Source organism: Strongylocentrotus purpuratus, unplaced genomic scaffold (genome assembly GCF_000002235.5).
Source record: "Strongylocentrotus purpuratus isolate Spur 01 unplaced genomic scaffold, Spur_5.0 spur5_scaffold_10, whole genome shotgun sequence".
Lineage (NCBI taxonomy): Eukaryota > Metazoa > Echinodermata > Echinoidea > Camarodonta > Strongylocentrotidae > Strongylocentrotus > Strongylocentrotus purpuratus.
The window spans coordinates 13,686,841-13,712,140 of record NW_022145595.1 but is presented as its reverse complement, the minus strand read 5'-3'; the positions used below and the strand labels follow the sequence as shown (position 1 = coordinate 13,712,140).

General features: G+C 35.8%; 1 protein-coding gene across 1 annotated transcript; it reads left to right on the top strand.

Annotated features, from left to right (window-relative positions):
- The first annotated feature begins 297 nt into the window (after positions 1–297).
- Positions 298–16,780, top strand: LOC115921860 (vicilin-like seed storage protein At2g18540). The gene is made up of 3 exons (XM_030980122.1): positions 298–341; positions 15,861–15,948; positions 16,703–16,780. The coding sequence occupies exons 1-3, from the start codon at positions 298–300 to the stop codon at positions 16,778–16,780; spliced, it is 210 nt and encodes a 69-aa protein (XP_030835982.1).
- Positions 16,781–25,300: the final 8,520 nt, after the last annotated feature.

The following is a 25,300-nucleotide window of genomic DNA, read 5'->3' as shown; positions in this document are numbered from 1 at the left end:
CAAAATTTATAGAAAGCTATTTCTAGCGATATAGGCCTGCTTTGCTTTTATGTGAACTTCTAATCAAAGGGAGATTTCCTCTTTAATGACAGTCTGTTATTTTTCTTTTTCTTTTTATTCGTTTCTCTTTTTTGCTCCTCCACGTCGTTTATTATTGATTCACTTACGTGAACTTGAAAAGTGCAAGCCTCCCTAGATTTATTTACAAATTTCCGGTTGTGTATTCATGGCATTCACGGTAGAATTATGACAGAAAATGGAAAAATAACAAACGATATAATGGGGTATTAGACGGATATGGGGATCAGGGTCAAGTGCGATGGCGATCAACGATCACGAGAGTGAGAGATGTCGTCTGCTCACACTCAATTTGTTTAAAACTCATTCTAAGCTAGAGGCGTACTTAGATGTGTTGGTGAATATGATAGCTCCACTTCAAATACTTTTGGCAAATAAGAACTACCTTGAGTGCTATCGGACATCTTGAATACGTATTTCCTTTGTCAGCTTATGAAAAAAATATTTTGAAGCATTTGGGGTGGACATTTTGGCAAACTTGTCTGAAATTATGATCCCACCCCCTCCCTATCAGAAATATGAAGTAATTACAATGTGGGAACAGAAAGATACATTTTTGTTTTCAAGTAATGTTCTCACACCGCTTGGAGCACATTCCAGTACTGTCTCATATTATCTTGATCATGGCATCTTCTGGTGACCCCCCCCCCTCCCCCTCCTTTCTTTCCTTATTTTACAATCGTTCTCACCTCTCTGTTAATTCAGCGTATAAAATAAATATTCATCAGTAACAGTGTGTATATCCTGTTCATCATTTTTTCCTTTAACTGGGGTTTTCTACCTTTTTTATATTACAATAAATTATGGAAGTTAATCAAACGTTCTTTCGAGTGCACGCCAGATAACTTCTATAGGTGGGACTACACGTTTCGCATAATCTAACGCCGGTCATACTGACTTTCGTTAGGATTGATCAAACATACTTTTCGAGTAGGAGGGACTACATGTATCGCATTTGAGAAATGAAACGAATGAGAACCAACCCATCACTTCGGCCGTAGTATCATGAGAAGATATGTCAACACGAAGATAATAAAAAGTGTCATCAGCTTAAAACGCGATGAATTGGGTCAAATTCGGGAGGTCTAAAATGGACATATCTTCTGTGCTGCTTTGCTTGCATCTTAACGGGTTTATGTATAGAGATGGGGGAAGATTCCTGCAGTAATGCCAGTGATAAAAAAGAGGGTGTTTAGATCTTCTTCCATCACCACTCCCAAATCTCTGGCTCTTACCGGCAGGCTTAATTGCACATTAATAACAACTCTGAGCCCCCTATCCGCCATGTAAGACAGCTAAGCTTCTGGGAAAAAAATCTTCCCTAGCAAATTTTTTTTCACTTCGTCCACGCTTTCCTTTCCAATTCCAACACCCATCTTCAAAAAAACATCATTATCACGTATAAGAATTTCTGACATTACTTGTAACCGGCTATCAGGGAATTCGTTTTAAAATATTCTAACTTAAAATCAATAAAGTTTGTAAACGTATTTAAATTCTCAATATATACCCCCCCCCCCCCCCCTCTTCCTCTTTTTTTGTTTACATCGTTAACACAATTATAACGAAGCATCTCTGGAATTATCTAAAACCTGAGTGAGATGTACTTGTAAAGAAAGTCCCTTGAAATTTTAGAACTATACAACTGTTAAAGACATTTAAGCTGCCAGACTTGAGGAACACATTGCCAACGAGTTTTCTTTTTTGACACGTATATATATATAGCTTTCTGGCAGTGTTTTAAACCAGAGTGAGATTTAATGCCTCGGTATGTGCTATAGATTTTCCGGGGATTTTCTAACTTTAAAACATTTAAGCGTGTAGAGCTGAGTAAGACACGTCCAACACCCCTTCTTTAAATAAACATAATTAGCACTTCAACATTTTTTAAATCATCTTAAAACCGAATGAGATTTAATAGAGGAACATGCGCTTTGCAATCTTAAGCTCGTAAAGTTCAGTTGCGTAGGAATTAAATGTGCAAATCTTCGCTTTAGTCCGTCCTGTAAGATTTTGTGTCATTAATGTGTAGCCATCAAGTGTGAATTCATACACACTACGCGTACACTAGGTGGTGATACGGTTATGATATAATATTATTTTTTTAAAGAGGCAGCAGAACATTTTTCAACGGCATTTTGATAACAGTTGAATGAAATATACATGAATTAAGACAGAGAAGAAAACTACTGAGAGCTCATATTTTTTCACTGATGATAGTGAATATTTTGTTTTATTCTACCTCTTAAAGGCTCTGTACATTACAATATCCATTTCATTCATATCTATTTACCAGAGACATAACTGTGATTCAAAAATGTGATATTTAATTCACGTTGTTTCAAATATAAATTTGTAGTTATAAAATTAAAAACATCACTAATTATCATCCAAACTGACATATTAGAGGGAATTACTATTATTATCATTATTTTTCTTCTTCTTTTTAACATTTATTTTGAAGGGGAGGGGGAGGGGGTAATTGTAAATAAATATATTCCCCAAATATACATAATAAAAAAAAAACCTGATTTCACCCGCATGATTAAAAAGTTTACAATTTCGACTTTCAATCTGACTTTAACGTGATCCTCAGTCTTTTTCTTTCTTCTTTTTTTAAATATTGTTTGTAATCAATGCAGCGTTATATAGGCCTAAAATAAAACGGGATGTACATTTGAATAACATAAAGATTCTTGAATATGTTGAAGAGCAGGATCACAGTGTTATGAATATACCCCTTCTCAGGTTCGATTGATGGTTGAATTTAACGGTCTACTTCATACTCAAGTATAGACGTATCCCCGACAGCCTAATAAACGGATTAACGGTGTACCGTTCGCACTCTATATTACGAAGTCCCGTTAATCCTAGACCTCTCCAAGCCGTCCAAATAATATTCCTTGTTAGATATTACTCTAAAATCATGACATCGAATAAAAAACAGCATTTGTTGCATTATTTCAAGATCAAATGCGATATCATGTTAGAGAACACGGATGTTATTTTGCAGAAAAGGCCAGTAAAACCATTTAAAATAGAGTACTTGCTGATGTTGTTAATAATTGCGCCTGAAGTTAGACTAACAAGGTGATATTTGTCGGGAGGGGAGAAAGGGCTTTTCGCTGGGCTTTGTTTGTCGTTTCGCGCGCCCCCTCCATCGCCCCAGCCATCTTAATTGGGTGACAATAGACGGTGGAAGAACAAGAATGAACAATAGGGGGAGTTTACGGTTAACAGCTATTGGTCGATACAATGTCAGGTTGAAGTCAATTTCCTCTATTCTATTGAAAAGTACGGAAACATAATATACAGAGAAGATTGTTCTGGTTGAGTAAGAAGTTAAACGGCAAATACTTACTAAAGAAGGCAATAAGCGTACATTGACAAAATGTAATGGAATAAAGTGTATTTGTATATTTATTATCATGTGTATGTTTGCCGAAATAAATGCGCAAGGTTATTTTTATCATTCAAGGACAGGTGTGAGGGCGAAATATTTCCTTTTATTTGCAATAATTGGGGCATGTGATTGAAATTAATTCATTTTAAATCTTTAACAAAATATTCTAGCTATTCTATAATGTCAATAAAATTATCACAAACTCTGTCCCTATCTGTTTGATCTTTTTCCCCGTTTCCCGCCCCTTTTTCTTTTTCTCTGTTTTTCTTACTTGTTCCTTTCTTTCTTTCTTTTTTGTTCTCTGTACTTTTCTCTCTCCCATTTACCACTGTTTGTCTTACATGTTTCTTTCTTTCTTCTTCTCTATATCTTTCTCTCTCTCCCTCTCTCTCTCTCTCTCTCTCTCTCTTTCTCTCTGTGAAAAAATCATCCACACGTAAGTGTATATATCTATCTAGATGTATATATCTCTTTGTTTGTATAACTGTCTCACTGTAAAACTCTCTCTCTCTCTCGCTTTCTCTCTCTCTCTCTCTCTCTCTCTCTCTCTCTCTCTCTCTCTCTCTCCATCCCACCATCCAATTAAACAGTCTTCCACAGGTCAATCATATTCAATGGTCGGCTTTGACACACCCTTTGCGCATGTCAAAATCATTCTTTAAAGCCCTACCCATCTATCCAACAAATAATTATGTGATATTGTTTTACTTTGGTTCTAGTTCTAGTCAGCGCCTAGAACCGATTAAATATAAATATACACTTTGCATATTAAAAATATATAACTTATATTTCATGTAATAAGTCATCATAATTATGGACATATGGCAACTAACGTACTGCAAGCGGCATTAACTCTGTATAAAAGTAAATGGGTTAACGCCCTTCTGGCTCCCAACAGACAAATTATAATCACAATTTAATCTGGGTTGGGTATTTTTCTGAACTTGTCCTTAATTTTTATCTTTCAATCGTGTGTGTTAATGCAACGTGTCCATCTCTGTGTCTATATCCTACATCATCTTATCCATCCTCGTTTGATTTGATTTTATTTGATTTATTTTCTTTTCTTCTGCATTCATATAAGTACACATTTTTTCGATAACAATAGTAATACAAAATACAAGGAGCATTTTTTTCTGACAGTAAATCATAACGAAATGATGAACTGTCATAAATACTAAATTTCAGCATGTCCATCTCTCTCTCTCTTAATCTTTTTCTCTATCTATCTGAATTCTTTCTTTCCTTCTTTCTATTCAATTTTTCTTGATGAATATGTCTTTCTTTTTCGCTGTATTTGGCATTACTTCCGTTGTCTACCTCACCGCACCACATTTGGCTTGTTTAAAGTTGGTCCTTGTTTTTGTTTTTTGTTTTATGTTATCTGCCTCAGACTGACAAATTGCTGGTGGCATTGGATCAATTATTAAGGCAGGGCGTTGTGGTGACATGATCATCGTCTTAAAAAAAGAGAAGAAAGTAAGGAAAGAAAAGAAAGGATTGGTTAAGTCCCACCAAAGCTTTGTTCACATCTTCTTGGAGGTCATCATGAGCATGATGAGTTATTTTGAAAATAATATGACTTAGATCTTACCACAATACTTTCCAATTGTATCTGACAAATGGTTCTGCTTGCAAAGGCGCAATAAACAAGTGGTGTAATGAAGAAACATGTTTGTTTTAAAGACTATAACCCATCTTCCTTTATTACATACTGTTCCTATAATGAAAGCATTCTAGCGAGTTTAGTTGTTGCACTGAAGCCGATTGTCCGCCAACGCCCCCCCCCCCCCCACCCCCTCATCGCCAGCAAAATATCGTGACTATATCATCCTAAATAGTTATTTCTATTACCAACAAAAAGTAAACGATTTGGTTGGATAATTCAAGTTTGAGCTTTATAACTATAGTGCTGTTTTACCCGATGGCGTGTTCTTTTTTAATTCTTGCAAAGTCATTCAAACTATTCAAAGGAAGTGCATGACCCCAACACACAGGTATGGTGTGGGTAGCTGACAGAGGTGCGCCAATGAGGGGGCTATTACAATAACCACACAAGCAAACAAACAAAACCTATCCCAGTATTGATCTCTTTATCTCTACCTGTCTCTCTATGTCTCCTTCTCTCTTTCTCTCTCTCTCTCTCTCTCTCTCTCTCTCTCTCTCTCTCTCTCTCTCTCTCTCTCTCTCTATCTATCTCTCTCTTTCTCTCTCTCATTTTTTCACAGGACCCCATCGATACAACAATCTACATGGATTGTTTTTATCCCTTCTAAATATTGATATCATCTAAATACCAGAAGTCATCTAAATTTGTAGTGAAAAAGTTAAAAGAAATTAGTTTTCATATGTGACTTAATACCCGATGAATTGAAACATTTGGCCTATTAACAGAAGACAAAATAGCACCCTAAAAAGGGACAATATTAGCAATCAAAACAATACGGAAAATGAAATAAATTATTCTCAAATAACTTCGATCATTTTCTGATAAATGTAATAATTCTCCCCAGTTCTGCAAACAACCAAAGATCCAACAGGTATTTTTGTCAAAGTTATAATATGTTTATCACTCGTTATTATAGTTTAAAATGATTACCAGTGTGGTTTTAAAGAGTGATAATCCTAACCTGCATACAAAATCGACAAAATGATAGATACATATAAATGTGCAATTTTAAAGAAAAGGAGAATAGAAATTAGCATGAGAGAAACACTTTTTAATTTACGACAAGAAGGATAAAAGCTGAAGACAGGATCGTGAGAAAGTATTATAGAGTGTAAAATAAGGGCGCAATGGTTGAAGAACATAACTATAGAACCAAAAATGAAAAGAAATTTCGTTTATACTTTACAGTAAATCTCTTTACTTTTCAAATATCCTAAACCATCGTTTTCTTTCGTTTACCAAAGAGGATCGAATTACGCTATAATTATTTGAATCTAAACTTATTTTCTAAAATTAAATCTAACAGTTGTATGATATCTCTCTTTTTAAAAGGTAAAAGAAAAATAAGAAGCCGTGGTATTTCATCCATTTATATTTCTTATTTCATTTAAGTTTGTTTTATCCGTTCTAGTCTGTTTCTTCTCCTTGTCAAGTATGTCCTTTCTTCTGCACGAAGTGGCTGGATATAAATGTATTGAAGACGACATTTTAACAATCGGAAAATGGAAGGTCGGGCTTATCGATACAATAGTAAAGATTATTCCCCTTACTGCAATAGTTTCTCCCTCCACTTAAAATTTGCCTACACATCCCGCTGCTTTCTCGGTATACATTTGTAACGCGTATGTAGTCTATAATAAATATACAAGGGCAGAGAGTTCTTATTTGTATAAATCTCCATTGTTATTAATACGTCTGCCTTTTCTTGTAAAGAACCTCTGTTACGTAATCCTTTGCATTCCGAAGGCTCACGCTCCGTGTGTTTTTCTAATCGAACAAAAAGGGGCTCCTTTGTGCGCAATCGGCGTTGCTGAATAGGCACTTTGTCCTTGTAGGCACGGGGCAGCCAGGCGGTAAACTGCAGTGACCTCTGCCCTCCCCCATCATAGCCCGGTGGTCTACGTGTGGTTTTATACGTAATACCTACCGTGCGTTTGGTGGCCGGGCTTTATGCGAAAAAACAACATAGGGGAAGTTTTATGATGAACGAATTATGACACCATCCAAACAAATTGCGACGTTTCAAGAACGATATTTGTCATGGAATGTTGAATTTATGAGTTGACATTATGAAGGTTGTCATGTCATACCCACATGCAGCAAAAAGTGCGTCATAAATGAGGAGAAGATATGAATCTTGTAGTCGGTAGCCTCTTATAGCTAACTATATGCAATGGATTAGTTGAAATAGATGTGATTTGTCATTAACGAATATTGTGTAATTACAACGAATTTATGCAAATTATGTATCACGTTTAATTTGTAATACTCTAAAGATCATCTGGTCAAAATTACAACTCAAAACATTGAATGATATGTCAGTGAGATGAGTTTTCCTACTCATACCTTATGTTCTAATTTTGTCTGCAGCTAAGGAGAAAGTAAATTGGTACCACATAATGTTTTATCATTGGTATCTCGAGGGGTGTGTGAAAGGGGTTCGGTACAATTATTTACATTATACTGAGCTTTATCAGGACTTACTTGAAGGGTATTTTTCCTCAATAAATCTTAACCTTTGAAAATGAGCACAATTTAGTTGTATGCTCTATCAAATAATATTAATAAAATGTGCAACAGTGGTTTCATTTGTGGTTCAAGTGATGGTGATTTTTCTTTCTGTCTATAAACCGATATGAAAACTGGTCAACAGAGATGTGAATTATGTTTCAATGTATTTTCGAGTGAGTAGTTTTTTGTTTATACAAAAATGCTAAAAAAATGACTATTTTGTATGATTAGTCTTACGTCACTTACCAATTTCGTTGGTAATGATATCGACACAACTGGAAATAAAATGGATCATTTTGAATAAGTTTTCTGATGGCAGTAATCGTTCAACATCAGGGACAGCAGGTAACTGAAGTCTGCATGAAATTACATGTATATATAATGTATGCTTCATCGCGAGATCTGATTCGGAGTCAGCATATCGATAATTATTTACCCCATTTATCAGGATTTTGGGCAGCAAATGTAAAACTATTACGATCTATTTCGAATTACACATGTTTACAGCTGTACGTGTGACCACGTGAGCTGTTAATTGACACGTGGTCAGAATACCTAGTCTGATTTCAAGTTACTAAACTATAATAGTAATATTCTTTGCCAAATTTGTTTGGCAGATACCATTGTAGTGTGAGACATTCGGTGTAATTTTAGTAGCGCTTCTGTAAAAATCATGTGTCACGTACTTGTAAGGAAATGTAGTGTTAACAATTATGAGCTATAGTTTGCGGAGGGGGGGGGGGGGGGGTACACAATTAATACAACATTGTACATTGAAATAGAATTTACAGAGGTAACAAAACATTTAAATGTGTAAACTGTGGAATATGAAGTAGTGAACTAGATATTACTTTTGAAGGGCATAGTTTTTTAGAGTCTGCGAGGAAAAGAGTTATAATGACACTGAATAGTAAATTACAGAATGAACATTTTAGCATGTCAACTGTATCTCCTGAATTAATGAACTAGAAATACAATGTTTAGTGATGAACCAGAAATACACTAATCTGTAGCTAGAAATATAACTTTTAGCTGTATATTGTTTTATATTTTGCGAGGAAAGCAATTACAATTACTTTGAACAATAATTATACATGAATTAATACATGAGTATGATTATATCCAGAAAATATAAATGAATAACAACATTAAATTCGGGGAAACTTCCTGAAGTATTATCCAAGCATATTATATTGAATATGTAAATAAAAATAATCAATTGTATACGAATTTTCAATAAAACAATGTAGAAAATACAAAATCTAGACAACAGTTATTCATTGTAAGTACAAAACACTGTAGTAGATGTAGATATAGTCAGTTTAGTATACACTTATATTTTCTACTGCGTGTCAATTATGAAACGGCATCGACATGATTTTAGTTTACTTGGTGGCTTTAATAATACCATTGTGAAAATTCATTTTTTACTAAATATGCTAGGCCATGCCTTTAAAAAAATATATATTCAAATCTTCTAATGCTCTACAAAATTGCAATTTTGTTTTTTTATTGAAGGGGATGGACTGACCACCTGACTTTACATCAACCACGTGACCAAGCAAGTTGAAATGATTTGCCCCTTCCCCTCCCGGACCCCGACAGCATATTTCCAGGTAAATAGCTAGTCTAGCTGAACAGTCATTTTAATCATATTCGCCTGGGCCCCTACACAATCATGCAAGAAAAATTCGTTCATGAAATGCGTTTATAAGAACTGTGATTGTTTTGTGTTGTAAATTTTAAGGAAAAAGCACTTGCAAAGCTACATCAAAATGACATACTGAAATGCCTTTAGAATATGAACAATAATTTGTGTGCTGCATTTTGTAGACGTCGATAGTAGACGTCGATATAAGCTTAACTTTATTGATATTGATTAACACTTTGTCAAATAATTTAATCAACATCATTTCAGGTATAAAATTGATTAAGTTGTGTCAGTTCTATCATTCTTTTTTTTTAGATTAAACATAAATTGTTAATACGATTCATGATTTGGATTTTTCACCCAGCACACATTTGATAACAACAAAGTACTCGCTTTGAAATAACAAAATCCAAGTAAAAGCTCATGTAACGCAACACTGGTATACGGATCTATATGGAATCAGCTAAACATCTATTTCATCATGTTGCAATCCATGCTATGAATTATTCCTTTTTCTTAGAAATGTCTGATCTATTCAACGTTGTTTTTCGCATAAAACCATCTTAAGATTTATCATAAGGCCAATAAATGTATGGAAAATAAACTCAAAATCTGTATTCTGAATTCTAAATTATTGCCCTTTCAAATTTAAAATTGTTTTTTTCTAATAGATGAAAATGTTATTATTAAATTCAAGTCATAAATTAAGAATAAAGAAGGCTGCACACAAATTGTGTCAAATGGGGACTACGGGATGATACAAAATGATATTGAAAAGTGAAAAATTCGATGTATGATGAAAAGGATGATTCAGCTACATGCCGTCCGCGTAATATTGGAACCCAGGATTGGTAATAACGGGGGAGATAGAGGGAAAGTGAGAGGGAGAGAGAGATAAACAGAGACAGAGACAGAGAGGGGGAAGTGAGAAAGAGGGACAGGGCGAGAGGGAATTGAATAGTTTAAAGGCATCGTTTAACAATGTTAAATCTGATATATGGCCCTACGTGTTATCAGTGTCTGTGATATGGTGTAATACAATAATTGAAGCCCTACAAAAAAAAATCGCGCTTCAAAATTATCATGAAGTGCCTCAAAAAAGTAAAAATCTTTGAGTGGCCGGTTTTACCATACTCATTTTTTCCCAATAGACTGCAGTGTTATAAAAAATCCTTAGGAAAACGAAAAAATGAAATTTCGATTTCCAATCATATGTATCTTGATAATCAGACAGGCGATCGGCTTGAAAAAGTCATGGGATTCCTGACTGACCTAAAGGTTTATAATTATGATCGCAGCATGAGCTAAATCCAGTATTTTGTTTCAGAATCTGAGGCAATGTTACTGAGTCACTTTAAGAGAGATTAAAAAGGGAAAAGATAAAAAGATAAATAGAGTGAGTGAGACAGAGAGGAAGATGAATAGACGGAGGCTTGAAGAGAAAAAGGGTGAGATTGAAAGAAAGAGGACGAGCATGGTGAGTGGGCATGATATGCTTTAAGAGACAGAGAGAGAGAGAGAGAGAGAATGACATAGATATCATGTGAAAGAGAGAGAGAGAGATGAGATGAAGTGGACATAGAGAGATGGTATAGCAGAGAGAGAGAGAGAAAGATTGTTCATAAATTCAGTTTGTGATATCATGTAAGTAGTCACTGAGACCCTATCATCCTACCAGTGGAGATGCCATTAGTCATGCCATTCAACCAAGTTCATAGGGACGTTATCAAATTTAGCTCGAAATGAAATTATTTCATTCCCATCCGTCATATCTATTAATCAATTTACTGCCATCTCTCAAATTTTTCCCCTCTCTCCCCGTTTGCTGTTCATACAAATTTTTGTTTCGGGAAATTGAAATGTAATTTCCAGCCTTGGAGCTATTTCCCATTAGAGGATGAAGTCCAATTTAGGTGAACAAATGAGTGCAATTTAGCGAAGCAATAACCCTTTACGCGAACGCGTATTGCGCTGGCACAAAACAAAAAAAATCAGAGTCGCTTTTCATAGCTTGCGGGGCGGGACGTTTTGGGGCAGACGACACAGGAGTGAAGAAAAAAAATCGCGCGCAAAACGTTTATTAAACGCCTCCATAGCCGTAGTGTGTCCCATCGCCGTATACGCTGAGGGCAATAGTCGAACTAATTTATGAGTTGGCCAATCGATTTAGCTAACATACTATCTCTCCCGAAATTGATTAATAAACTGGCGAATCCTGCTATCAAATCTGACAGTAATGGTGGGGGAATCACTTAAGCCCTAGCCGCTCTGCACTTTCAGTAGCCAAAATAGAAAAAAAATGACGGATGGGGATTTGAGAGAAATAATAGCAAGCCTTATCTCCCCATTTTTCAATATTATATTTTTAGGGGACACGAAACAAATGAGAGGGGAAAAAAGCAGAGGTATGCATCGGGGGCAGGATTTATCCCAGATTACCAAGGAAAGCTGCTCAAAACCAAACATCATTGTAAAGAGTCATTGATTTTTAGGGATTTTTCGATTATCTAATGGATTAAACGCTAGATTGACAAAACCTACGAACGTTAGAAGGGAATTTACCTTTTGCGTGGATTTAAACAAACATATTTTCTTTGGTGTAGTTTTGTTTAAATGTTTTAGGTTTTTTGTGTGTGAAGTAACTGTAGAACACTCGTTTTTTTTTTGTTTTTTTTTTAGCTATATCAGGTATTTCCTAGTATATTATACTTAAAGTGTACCTCCTTCTAATACTACAACATATAGTGCATCTACTGCTACTTCTTCCGCAACTACTACCACTTCTACTTCTACCACTACTACTAATACTACTTCTACTACTAATAATACTACTTCTACTACTACATCTACTACTACGTTAGATATTCTTTTTCATTTAAAAGACAACATTACTCGCTAAACTTTCGAAGTGTTACCAACTTTTCGTCATGAGGTTTACTATAAGAGGATACCATAGATTATCCCCTTCTTACTGCGTTCGCTATTTGTTGTTTCGTTCAGTCATGCTATCCGATGCTGTTATGTATATCCCCTCGTTTCAAACCCATTTGTGCTCAAGGGCATGGCGATGAAAGAATGTGAGAAGTTTATTTTATCTAATTTTACATCTTTACTTCTCAGATGGAAAACAAATATGTTCACAAACGCCTCAAGGACGGTAAAACTATCAAACAGGGCACTTTCTTCAAAAGAGAGAATATTCAAGAGAAAACACCATTTGACATGATATATTATCCCTTCCAAGTAGGCTTTCAAGAAAAAGAAATTCTCATGTTTTATTCAGTAAAATATGAATTTCAGGTTCATACAATTGAACTTTATGTGATAGATCTCCGTTCAGTAGCGTACTCAAAGAATTAATTGATCTAAATACCTTTTTATATTCCTTTCATATTGAAAATCATCAACCTTATATAAAGAACTTCATTGAATGCACCCTATAAATAGGGACTAGCTTAGCAAAGTATTGTGTGACCGATAACAATTAAATTTTAGAAGAAAAGTTATGATGAAAGGAATTATAGATTAGAAATTGGAAGAAAAAGTGGACATGCCCCAGGTTAAAACATTTATCACTATGAAAAAAAGGAATATTATCATTTAATCTTTTTCCCTGAAAAATATCAAGTGGTATCTAAAAAAATTCAATTTCTTTTTTTCCAATGTTTTTTTTGATAATAGTATATGTATTCCAATTTCAATTCTTGCTGAGATTCATTTTCTTAAGTTTACCTACTTATCTTCTCCATACCTACCACAACGAAAACAAAGTCAGTTAACTTTATTTAAATCCTGGACCCGGGACCTTAATAATATTTTTTTTTATAGATTGTATTATTATGTTGGTTTTTTTTTTTTGCTATTCTACTTTCCTTTTTTCTCATTTACTAATGAAAATTAGTAAGAGAAAACTTTTGTAGGGTTTATGTCCAAGGGACATAATGTTATAGACCCACTAACAACTTTAATACTTATCTATGTTTCTATCTCTCCCTCTCCCCCTCTCCCTCTCCCACTCTCTCTCTCTCTCTCTCTACCGACCTTTTCTTGTTATCTTTTTAACACCTCACGCGATCTGAACCCGCAATCCACACACCCTTCAAGCAAGATTTAGGAGTCATGTCGCCACTCCCCTCCCCCCCCCCCCCCCCTCCCATCCTTTCTCTTCTCCCTCCCTCCCCCTCTTCTCCCTCCCTCCCCCTCTTCTCCCTCTCTCATTAACCCCCCTCCCTCAACCTCCCCTTTCATCTTGTCGACACCTCGCGCGATCTGAACCAGCAGTCCACACACCCGTCATGGCAGATTTAGGGGTCGTGTCGCATTTGTAATTCTATCCCGGGGATTCCAAACCTCGGCGGGGTCAAAAAGTGCAGCGGAGACAAGTCATCGGGGGGCTAAACACGATTTTCTTTTTTTCTGTTGACATGGGAGCGTTACTGAGGGGCTTAGTAATGATGCAGCCCCCTTTTAAATTATCGCGGGCCAGCATGGACGGTTGTGTTACACATGTTCATGTCACCCAGGAAATTTGTCAACTTTTACCAAGGTCTTTTGTTCTCAGGGGGACTCTAAATGATGTCATGCCTCTGATTTTCTTGTGACTTCTCACTCCATAATGATCCTTCTAATTATTGCCATTCTTGAATTATAGCAGCATAGCGAAGAATCAGTATTCTTTCAATTTCTTTATGCGTATTTATTTTGTTTGATGCAATTTCAACATCATTTTGTTATCTTGTAAAAAAAGGTAGTTCATTACATTTTTTCGTCATACTTGTATAGTTTAACAAGAGGGCATGTACGATTATTAACACTTGAAATATTAATTACGTGCCATAATCAATAGTAATCATTGAAAAACAAAATGAAAAAAAGAGCAATGATTATGTAGAGTAGGATATGTTGGTAGCTGATGTATATATAATTACGGTTTTTATCTTCTTAACACAGACCAGGAATGAAAATTACAATCACTGGATTGATTTTATTCTATTTACAGCTTCCTAACATTTTTTTTTAATTACTTTTAATCATTTCGAATATATGGAGTCAGCGGGTCTTGATAATATGCTATATCTATACCTATTCGTATACATTTTTTTTTCTCAATGGTTTGTTTTAAAGTGGAGATGGCACAGTGTTAGCTAAAGGTAGAATCGACGTCTTCCTTCATAGTTAAAGACGGGGATGCAATCTCGTAGACTGAACTGAATGCACGCCTAAAAAAATCATATGCATACATTATAACGAGCAACAAAAAAGGAGCATTCTTTTATATAAAATAACACATACGTAATAGCTCTATCGGGAACAAGTCATATGCAGATACCTTAAACCTAAAATGCTACACCTTAAAGCATAATGAGGGAAAATTTCAAGTTCAAAACAAGGACTTTCTTTCATGAATTCTTCCTCTTGTCGCTTTCATCCCCCTACATCGTGTTTTTTGGAAACAGAACACCGCTCAGTCACACTTGCGTTCGTATATCACTCATTGCGGCTTGGCATGGGTTTGGTAGACTCACGCTAAGCTAATCCCTGCCCGGCCTGACACGGGGAGGGGCAGGGCTGGCTGCGAGCTCGGTTGCAGACCGCGATGGGCTGCCCGCGGAACACGCGGATTGATGGGGTTAAGACGCGATTTTTAGTGGATAACCAGCACTGATGACGCAAAATGACAATTCTAAGAATGGTAAATTAACCGCAAAGCTAACAAAGCGTACCCTTTTCCTTCCAATTATCAAGCGGCGATGTATTATGTGTAAATATAGTGTGTAGAGTAAAGTACAGTTATTTTTAGATACACTACAATCAGTTGAATTTTAATGACATACACATTACGTGATCCCTTGTATATGCTTTTATTCTACAACTTTTGTTTGAAATAGTTCACATTGTTATGCCTAACTTTGAAAAGAGGTGGATGATAAACGAAATTAAGCCACTGATTTTTAAGATTTATATAAACCATTAAATAAAATGTTAACATGTGTTTTTTGGAAAGCTTTAAAACTATGAGAACAAGCAATGGAGGAATTACCCCCCCCCCCCCCCAAGAGAGAAATAAGTTTGTATTTGAAACTATCAAGACAAAATATCATCATGGTCTATTCAGATACACTTCGTTGAAGAAAAAAAAATCTTCAACAAAAAGTAATGTCTCATGCTTAGCATGGGTCCATGCTTATAGCAATTTGAAAGGATCTACTAGTTACTCAGAAGCGTCTCCTTGCAAAAGGATACCAACGCCATGTACTCGTAATAGCTATAATGTCCTTTTAGAGGTGAATATTATTGAAAGTTCTATGGAGCACCAGTATATGACCACTGCTCTTGTCATGTATAATATTTATATATATTTAATGTATTTGGTAATACAACTCCCTGAGTGCAGGTTGAAATAATTCGCGACAGAAATGTTTGTCACCTTGTCAACTAATTGTACCGATTTTGTAGTAATCGTGCCATGTACACGGGGGAGTTGTAACTGGAAGTGGATTTTTATGTTGACGGAGAGCAGGAGGAATTAAGAATGGTAAAATCTGAAGAATCCGAGATGGAAAGAAACGGAGAGAGGAGGAGGAATTAAGAATGGTAAAATCTGAAGAATCCGAGATGGAAAGAAACGGAGAGAGGAGGAGGAATTAAGAATGGTAAAATCTGAAGAATCCGAGATGGAAAGAAACGGAGAGAGGAGGAGGAATTAAGAATGGTAAAATCTGAAGAATCCGAGATGGAAAGAAACGGAGAGAGGAGGAGGAATTAAGAATGGTAAAATCTGAAGAATCCGAGATGGAAAGAAACGGAGAGAGGAGGAGGAATTAAGAATGGTAAAATCTGAAGAATCCGAGATGGAAAGAAACGGAGAGAGGAGGAGGAATTAAGAATGGTAAAATCTGAAGAATCCGAGATGGAAAGAAACGGAGAGAGAAGGAGGAATTAAGAATGGTGAAATCTGAAGAATCCGAGATGGAAAGAAACGGAGAGAGGAGGAGGAATTAAGAATGGTAAAATCTGAAGAATCCGAGATGGAAAGAAACGGAGAGAGGAGGAGGAATTAAGAATGGTAAAATCTGAAGAATCCGAGATGGAAAGAAACGGAGAGAGGAGGAGGAATTAAGAATGGTAAAATCTGAAGAATCCGAGATGGAAAGAAACGGAGAGAGGAGGAGGAATTAAGAATGGTAAAATCTGAAGAATCCGAGATGGAAAGAAACGGAGAGAGGAGGAGGAATTAAGAATGGTAAAATCTGAAGAATCCGAGATGGAAAGAAACGGAGAGAGGAGGAGGAATTAAGAATGGTGAAATCTGAAGAATCCGAGATGGAAAGAAACGGAGAGAGGAGGAGGAATTAAGAATGGTAAAATCTGAAGAATCCGAGATGGAAAGAAACGGAGAGAGGAGGAGGAATTAAGAATGGTAAAATCTGAAGAATCTGAGATGGAAAGAAACGGAGAGAGATGGTGAATGGTTATGGCACATGGGGAGATAGAACATGGGGGAGGTTGTATTTCAGATAAATATTAAAAGAGACATATCATAACAAGATATGAGCTAAGCAACTCTGCACACAATATTACCAAGTCCAGAAGATTAAATGGGGGGTATGTTTTACCCCCTCCCCCATCCATGTCGGATCCTATAGCATTCCAACAGAGAGAAAGAGAGAGAAAGAGAATAACATTTGAAGGGAGGAGTCACCTTGTGTAATAGGTTTAGTGTAGGATCTATAGTAAATTTACCGTGATATTATGTATATCATGTCATGTACAATAACTAGCACCTCTCCAGTTTGAAAAGGGGTGTAAACAAGGGGGTAGCTTTGTCCCCTCCTCCCCCTCCAACTCATGCACCGAATATACCATGCATTTGGACACCACCAGGACTTGCCATTAGGGCTGGCTGAAAATGAAGGATCCAAACTAAAGACTCTCTCATTCCTTGATGCAAACCAGAACTGACAAAATAATGAGCCTGGAGGATGAAGTAAACCCAGCCTGATCCCTCTTTCATTTATAACGAGATGGAAAAAGAATTAGGAAGAAGGAGGAATACCAGCCGGGATTGGGTTGGGAGTGGATGGCGGGGAGGGGGGAGGCCTCATATCGGAGGATGGGGGTATTGGTTTCTACCTGGACAAAGAAAAAGAAATATGTGGTGGACTATAAACTATTCTTGATGTGGAATAAGGATACAAACAATTCTACATGGAGTGGGAAGAAAAGATTTCGGGAAAGATTCTCGAAGGATAGAAAAAGAAAGGAAAATATAATTATAAATACGCATTTTGACTGATTGAGTAAGAAAAAAGAGATGGGAATGGTGAGGTAAGGGGTAAGGGGAGGATGGTTTGTTCAGAGGAACAAACATCAGACGTACATATTTGATAAATTCATCTTTACTCAAGTGTGTTGTTTTTTCTCAATGATATATTTGATTTTCTTATAATCATAACACCTCTGTTTTAAAAACGGTACACATCGACTACTGTTATCCAGTGTTATAAGTAAAGGACATACAAATAAATGTCTGATATCACAAAATGATGTAAAGAAATACAAAATAATAATCATGATTATTATACAAATGGAGTCATTCGGATAGAGCTTCATATTTTACATTATCATGGTAATATAATGTTGTTTTTTTAATTTAATATAGCTTTTATGACATTAACCGTTTCCAACTAAGCGAAAAACTAAGCTAATGTTCTATTAAAATATTGTTTCCCTACATCTGGACATACTTGAACATCCGCATTTAAACATAACATACAGGTACGTGGTTTTCTTTACACCGCATCCCGCCAATTTAGGCGGGGAGAAATAACAGGAAAAACCAAGATAAATAAAGACATGTATAAGTTTAAGCAGTATGATTTTTAACCGGCATCCCGACCTTGGGGGGCTTTGCCACCGGAGCTTTCCCCCTAAACCCACCTGATCAATCAGGTCGACTGTTCCCACAAAGATGAAGGGATACTTATTTCAAAACGACCATATTCCATTACCAACCTCTGTGACAAATGATTAGTAATCACCTGAGTAGAGGGAAACCTCTTCTCAATGTTTCTTTAACAAAAAATCTTCTTTTTTTGGGGGGGGGGGGATGGGGTTGTTGGTCGTGGAAGAAAGATATAAGGACTTTTACAATATACTACCACTTTTATTCCTTATATTGGTTCTAGATCTTAATATTCCCACATTTCGAACATGTTATTTAATGACAAGAGTCAGAGAAAGAAACTTGGAAAAAAACATAACTAGTTTGACGCCCAGTGAAAATCAAATGAAATCAAAAGTCAGATCACTTCACTTCAATTCAATTTTGGCTTGATGGAAGATGATAGGCAGAAATCCAGGGACTACTACTCGCACACTATTACAATGTGAAAGTGGACATAGAATAGAATCATCGATAAAGAATAAAGGACTTTAAGGGTAATCCAATATTCAAACCAAACTACTCTAGAATAAAGCAAACAAATCAATGAAGTATATTGGTGAAATTTTAAATGAAATCGGACAAAAAATGGGAAATTTATTAAAGTTGAATAAGTTGTAATCACCATACGTGTGGGGTCTTCAAATTGGCTGAATCTGTAATGTCTCTGAGAGGTCGTGGCTGCCAAATTTCTTATTTGTTCCAGAGCACAAAATTACTAAATGGCAATTTTTCACACTAACAAATCCTACTCTGGAGGGTTTATTCTCTTAGAAGGACCTCTTATAATATGCTATCCATAATATATTTGTAATACTAGCTCCAAGAGAAGAGGCACTTTAACCTAGAAGAAAATAGAAATTAATGTACACAAAAAACGACACTACGTCACAATCCACTGACCAAACTGCAAATTTAAGATTCGAATAGACTTAGTGATTTGTTATTACGAACATTCAGTACTTGTTTGACAATTACTTGTTCGATTATTTTTAAATTTTAGCCATATTGTTTATTATCTTATTTTTCTGCTCTCATACACATTATAACGGTTGGATTGCCCGTTAATAAATTGCAAAGTACATAATCGTTATAAATCAAAATCACGTTTTCATAGAAGTATCAAGCGTTTTAAATCTTTAACAAACCTCTTGAAGTCTTAAAGTGCCCTTTTTTCCTGTCCGTAGTGTATCATTAATTTTATACTGCACCTCTGATAATCCTAACGATCTAATTTTTGGAAGTTAATCAATTAATATAGGAAAGTTTGAGGAAACTTTTAAACGATAATGGTTTGACCTCACTAAATTGAGCAACCCTGAAATCTATGACAAAAAGGCTGTCTTTTTTCCTTCTGTTTGTTCTCTCCCCCCCCCCCCTCTCTCTCTCTCTATCTCCCCCCCCCCCTCTCTCTCTCTCTCTCTCTCTCTATCTTTCTCTCTCTTCCCTTTCTCTGCCTTTCTCATCCTAACGATCTAATTTTTGGAAGTTAATCAATTAGTATAGGAAAGTTTGGGGCAAATTTTAAACGTTAATGGTTTGACCTCAGTAAATTGAGCAACCCTGAAATCTATGACAAAAAAGCTTTCTTTTTTTTCTCCTTCTGTTTGTTCCACCCCCCCCCCCTCTGTCTCTGTCTCTGTCTCTCTCTCTCTCTCTCTCTACCTCCCTCTCCCAATCCAATTCCCCCTCTCTATCCTTTCTCTGCCTTTCTCATCCACTTACATATTTTGATCAATTGAAGGAAGTTGACGTCCGTGCATTTCTTGAGAGTTTAATATCTACCACTGATTATCTTAATCCCACCTTTTAAGGCTATTTAAGGGTAAAGATGCTTTACTAGACTATGAAAGGTAAAACAAAAAAGATCAATATGATGGGGGGGGGTCGAATTAGTGTATTCACAGAAGTAGAAATTTGATGAAGTATAAACTGATCGACACCGAATATCAAATGAATGTACACTTTTCTGTGTAAATTGTTACACCATGTCCGTAGTAACCTTGAAGTGGAAAGGGTTGATGGGGGGTGGGATTAAGGTACCTTCATTGTCATCTTAATCTTATAATGAGCATATTATTGAGCGGTAAAGACAATATCAGAGTAAGTGATGCGTAATGCCTCTTCTTTTATCCTTAAGGTATCATATTGATCTGAGGTGCAAATTATATTCTTATTCGGTCTGACAGAGCGAGGGAAGATAACGAGAGAACAAAATATATATAATTAGAGACGACAAACAGAGATATATTTAGATAGCTGCAGATTATGTGCTTAACTACCGCGGTACTAAACTATGGATGTGTCAAGAAATCTCAATAATGTAACTAGTGCACAAAAGCCCGTTTGGAATAATTTCGTTCGACGCTTGTTATTTCGTCTTTCAAGCTAAAAATTATCCAATAGATAATCAATTTTATAGTACGTTTTAAAGAAGGCTTTGGGCACACTATGATGATTCAAATATCCTTCTAGACATGGATAGACTTGACTTAAATGTTTTAATTGACAGCCAATCACTTAACGTTCAATGGCAATGCAATTACCACTTAGGTGCTGATGTATCAAGGTAAGATTTTCAGGAGGGCGGAAGGTCTGTTTTTCAGAATGCCAGACGAGTCTTCACACCTTTTTGCAAAGACTTATTACACATTTACTTTGAGATCTTACTTGGCAGAGGGGTGGAAGTGACCAGGGACCTTAGACTGTAACCTTGCCAGAAGCGCGCCGACAGAAATCCAGACAGACATCCCCAAGGTTTAATTCCGTGTCGTCAAAAAGAATTCGTCAAAAAAGCTAAATAGAGCGGAATTCAATGAAATGATATTGCGCGAAACAGGAGGAAAGCCTACCTGTACATAACCTTCATTAGAAGGCTATGCAGTCAAAGGGGCTTGAAAGAAGTTTGTCACGGCGACTTAGGTGAAATTAAATATTTTTACTAGAAGCAATTGGGATGTATAGCCAGCAAATCAAGATTCGAGGCTTCACGCCTTGCACAAAAACAGGCGGAAAGATAAATAATATGTTGTTCCATCTTCTTGTAAAAGCTTATTACCATATTCAGAGAAAATAAAGGGGGATTTGCAGCCAATGTATTAATACGTTCAAACCTCGCAATTGGAAAGGAGACAATGATTATCTTATGCTTATACCACTTACCCCCCAAATGTGAAAGTAAGTTATTATTTTGTCCAACATAATTGACCACGAGGAATGGTCCTCGAGAGTTTAGGATTTAGGATTTTGAAATGTGGGTGGTGGGTGAGTGGGTGCTTTTACGGGTAGGCCTGTGCCCGCGCGTGCGTATGTGTGTAAGAAGTAGACAGGGTGATATATGACCAGTGCTTATATTATTGATATATTATCTTTAAATGCTAAGCCTGCTAACGGCTGTATTGATTGGACACTTTTCTTATCCACTTGTTTTCTTGAATTATTCAGTGAAAAAGCACTTATTGGGGTTTAATAGATTAAGTTAAGAGGTAAAATTGGAAAATTGCTTGAATATCATCTTAACTACCCGTAAAATTGAATACAATAATTACAAAACCAACTAGAAAATATCAATAAATAACCATCGCCTGAACAGTATGCCCCGAAGGAGTGATGTACTTTGAAAGAGGAAGGACAATATTTAGCATGGGATGAAAAAGGATGACCATTAACGACAAAATACAATGGCTTTACATTAAATCCTGAATCACGTTTAGCTTATTTTTCTAGTAATCCCGCACAGAATATGCGACTGATAGCACCATGAAAACATCCTATTATATTCTCCAAATTCCTCAAGGCTACAGCCAAAAGTAAAATATAAAAGAGGATTCAATAGAGGTGGAAAAAGAGAAGGAGATAGGTGGAGAGAAAAGGGCATCGAATCTGCATAATTGCAGCTGGCAAGGCCGCGATACAATTTTGTATATTTTACTTTTGCGTTTTGGATTGACGCTTGTTATGAGAGTTTGAAGGATACTGTGTTTTATCTGTTCGGTTGCAGATAAAACGACAAGGCTTCAACTCAATGAGACACGGTGTCCAAAGCGTTACTTGTTTGTGCTGTCCGAAGTCGCAACAACATACAACAGAGGCACACGTCCAACAGGGACTACCTTTTTGAAGTTGTGGCCACGTACAGAATAATACGCGTGCGCACACACACACACACACACACAACACACCCTCGCCCACACAAACATAATTACATTGTACATTCTTCAATAATTGTGCTCAAAATCTGAATCTATTAAATTGTTTTATAAGCGGCCTTAAGCTGCCTGTTATTGTGAAAAGAGTAATCGAGAAAAGGAAAGGTCGCAACTTGAAAAACCTTCCAATTAAAAATGTTAACGTATATCAAGTATAGGGATTTTACCTTAATATGAATAAAAAAAATGTCTCGTGCATTCATGAACGAATTCTTGAAAAATATCAAGTAAATATGAATAATTAAGGACTCTTATTTCAGCTAAGAAAACTGGTTCGGTCTGGGTGTCATTTTGGTGGGGTAATAAGTAATTTACCAGGGACAAAATTGCTGGAAAATGTTACAAGAATTTCAAAGTTGTTAAAGTATTGCAAAGTTTCCAGTTCAGATTTGGAGCTATGTTTCCTTATTTTTACCCTATCCATCCTCGAGAGCAAGGTAATTTACTTATGCAAAACATGGTTATATCACACATTCATGAAAATTATAGTTCGTTTTCGATTAGATACCTCATTATTTCGAAATTTAATTTTGGTTTGAAAATATGTGTGTAGATTGTCTTTTTATATGCATACATGCATATAAAATGCTTTTTTAAAGATCAATGTTTGTATGTTTTGCCTTTTTCTTAATTATTTTAAGATATTGCATTGCAAATAAAATACTGGTATCTGACCCTTTTCTATCTAGTTGACTTGGATAATGGAGTATGAAAATACAATATCATTCTACTGTATGCGTGAATGAAAAATAATTTATGCAATGCACTTAGAGACGATATTCCATATTAAAAGCGCTAAATTAATTCAGATTTACTATTATCAGTATAAACAAAAGTCGTATATGCTTAAAAGGAACTGGTCTGTGAAGCATAAACTGTTGGCGATAACATGAAAATTAAGAAGGTCTAATATCATTTTGTTATGAAAGATGCTTTTCTCCAACTTCTCATGGTCATATCCATCTAAGAATCCCAAGAGGGGCCGTGGGATAACAAGAAGTGGAAGAAATCTAATCGATTTTCAATTCTACTGACTGACCTCCCGTTACAAAATGTTATCTCATGCTTCTCATTTCTTCCTCCCTTCTCACTTTGGATTCCTTAATTGTCGTGTCAGCTTCTTTTTTAAAGGCCTGGCGACACGACGGTAGGGTCATTTTTTCTCGCCGAAATAAAGAAGATTAGACAATAAGCCTCCCTCAAGAATTGAACCAGCTCTGCCCAAAGCCCGCAATCAATATATTCGCATGGTTGCGTTATGCGAAACAAATCGCAAAGAGTGTAGCTAGGCTTACGAGTCAATAAACTTTCGATTGCTTTTACTAACTACTTTATCCTACTCTTTAGAAGAAAGATGAAAGGGTTTCACTCGTGTATGAGTCGTTACTTCTTATAAAGTATTCAGATATGTCCCTGTGCCTTAATCCAGTGGCTTAACAACAGTTTAGACGCAGTTGTTACGATTGTTACACTTCAATGCTGGGGCTTGGTATACTTCATTTAACTTTCATGGATGCTTGGTTAAGAGTAGGATTTGAGGATCATTGACTGTAGGGTCGACCATGTTTTACTTAGAGGATACGCCATCTTGATCAACGATCTAAAATAATGTGTCTTCAAAGTCCCATTTGAAGCCTACATCGAATTGTGTAGAACTTTGCATGAAATTATGAATATGTCACGTATGTCCTTTCTGTGAAATTTAAACGTTAACAGTGTCCATTTATTCAAATTATGCAAGAAAACTCCTTTACTTTCGTTTACTTTGTTAGATGAAAATCAGATATATTTTACCGTTTTTATACTTACAAAATGCATTAATTATCTTATCTCCACAAGTATGATCAACACAGCGTATGGTTTTTTTAAGTTTATGAAATTCGAATTAGATTGTTGCCGGTGATAAATTCGAATGTGATAGCCATTCACAACAGTTCTTTGAAATGGGAGATGACGAGTAATATTATGTAACATATACTTAAGTTTTATTAGAATCCAGAAAGGTTGTATCAAAATAAAAATCGACAATTTATACGTCTTACCCAGCATATTGAATAAAGGTAGCCACAATTTCCTGCTGTAAAATTAACACTCGTTGTACAAAGTGAAAGACGAGGCCCAAATCTCCTAAAGAATAAGTACTATGCATGAAAATATCCAATTCAATTCATTGTATTTAATATTTATAAGTCCAATGTAGTTTAAAACGGATGTTCGTTTCGCTCACATGTAAAATAAAGGCTCAGACAGAGTTTACACAGAACAGAAATTGTATACAAAATATGGACACATATTGGTTATTACCAAATAAAAGTCACATATTACGGTGACTTTCGTATGGTTATGGCTTGTTCCGTTACCTTGAGTATAACGTAATTTAACTGTCGTCATGCATATATCCAAAGAGTTATTAACATAGATATATTAATATTGTTTCAATATCATTTATATTTATTTTAAAAATATTCAATATCTATAATCTCTTTTTGGATAAATACTCAAATCAGGATATATGTGTAAGCATGTTTCATATTTTTACATCGTATGAAACCGATAAAGCTGTTCCATATTGTGATGGTCACAATATTTGTTTTTATCAACTATTTATTATCGAAAGAATCGATGATTGACAAAGACAAGTTTGACTCTTTTAAAATTTTGATTAATTTATTTTGAATGGAAAAAGAAGCTACAGATAGGTAAAGGGAAAGAGTTCCAGGTTTTACCTTAGTTGAAAAAGAGCTTTCTTCATCCCGATCTTTCTAAAAGGATATAGCTCGGATCCTGACACATTCGACGGTTTTTAGGCGGGAAATACAGTGATAAAAAAAACTAC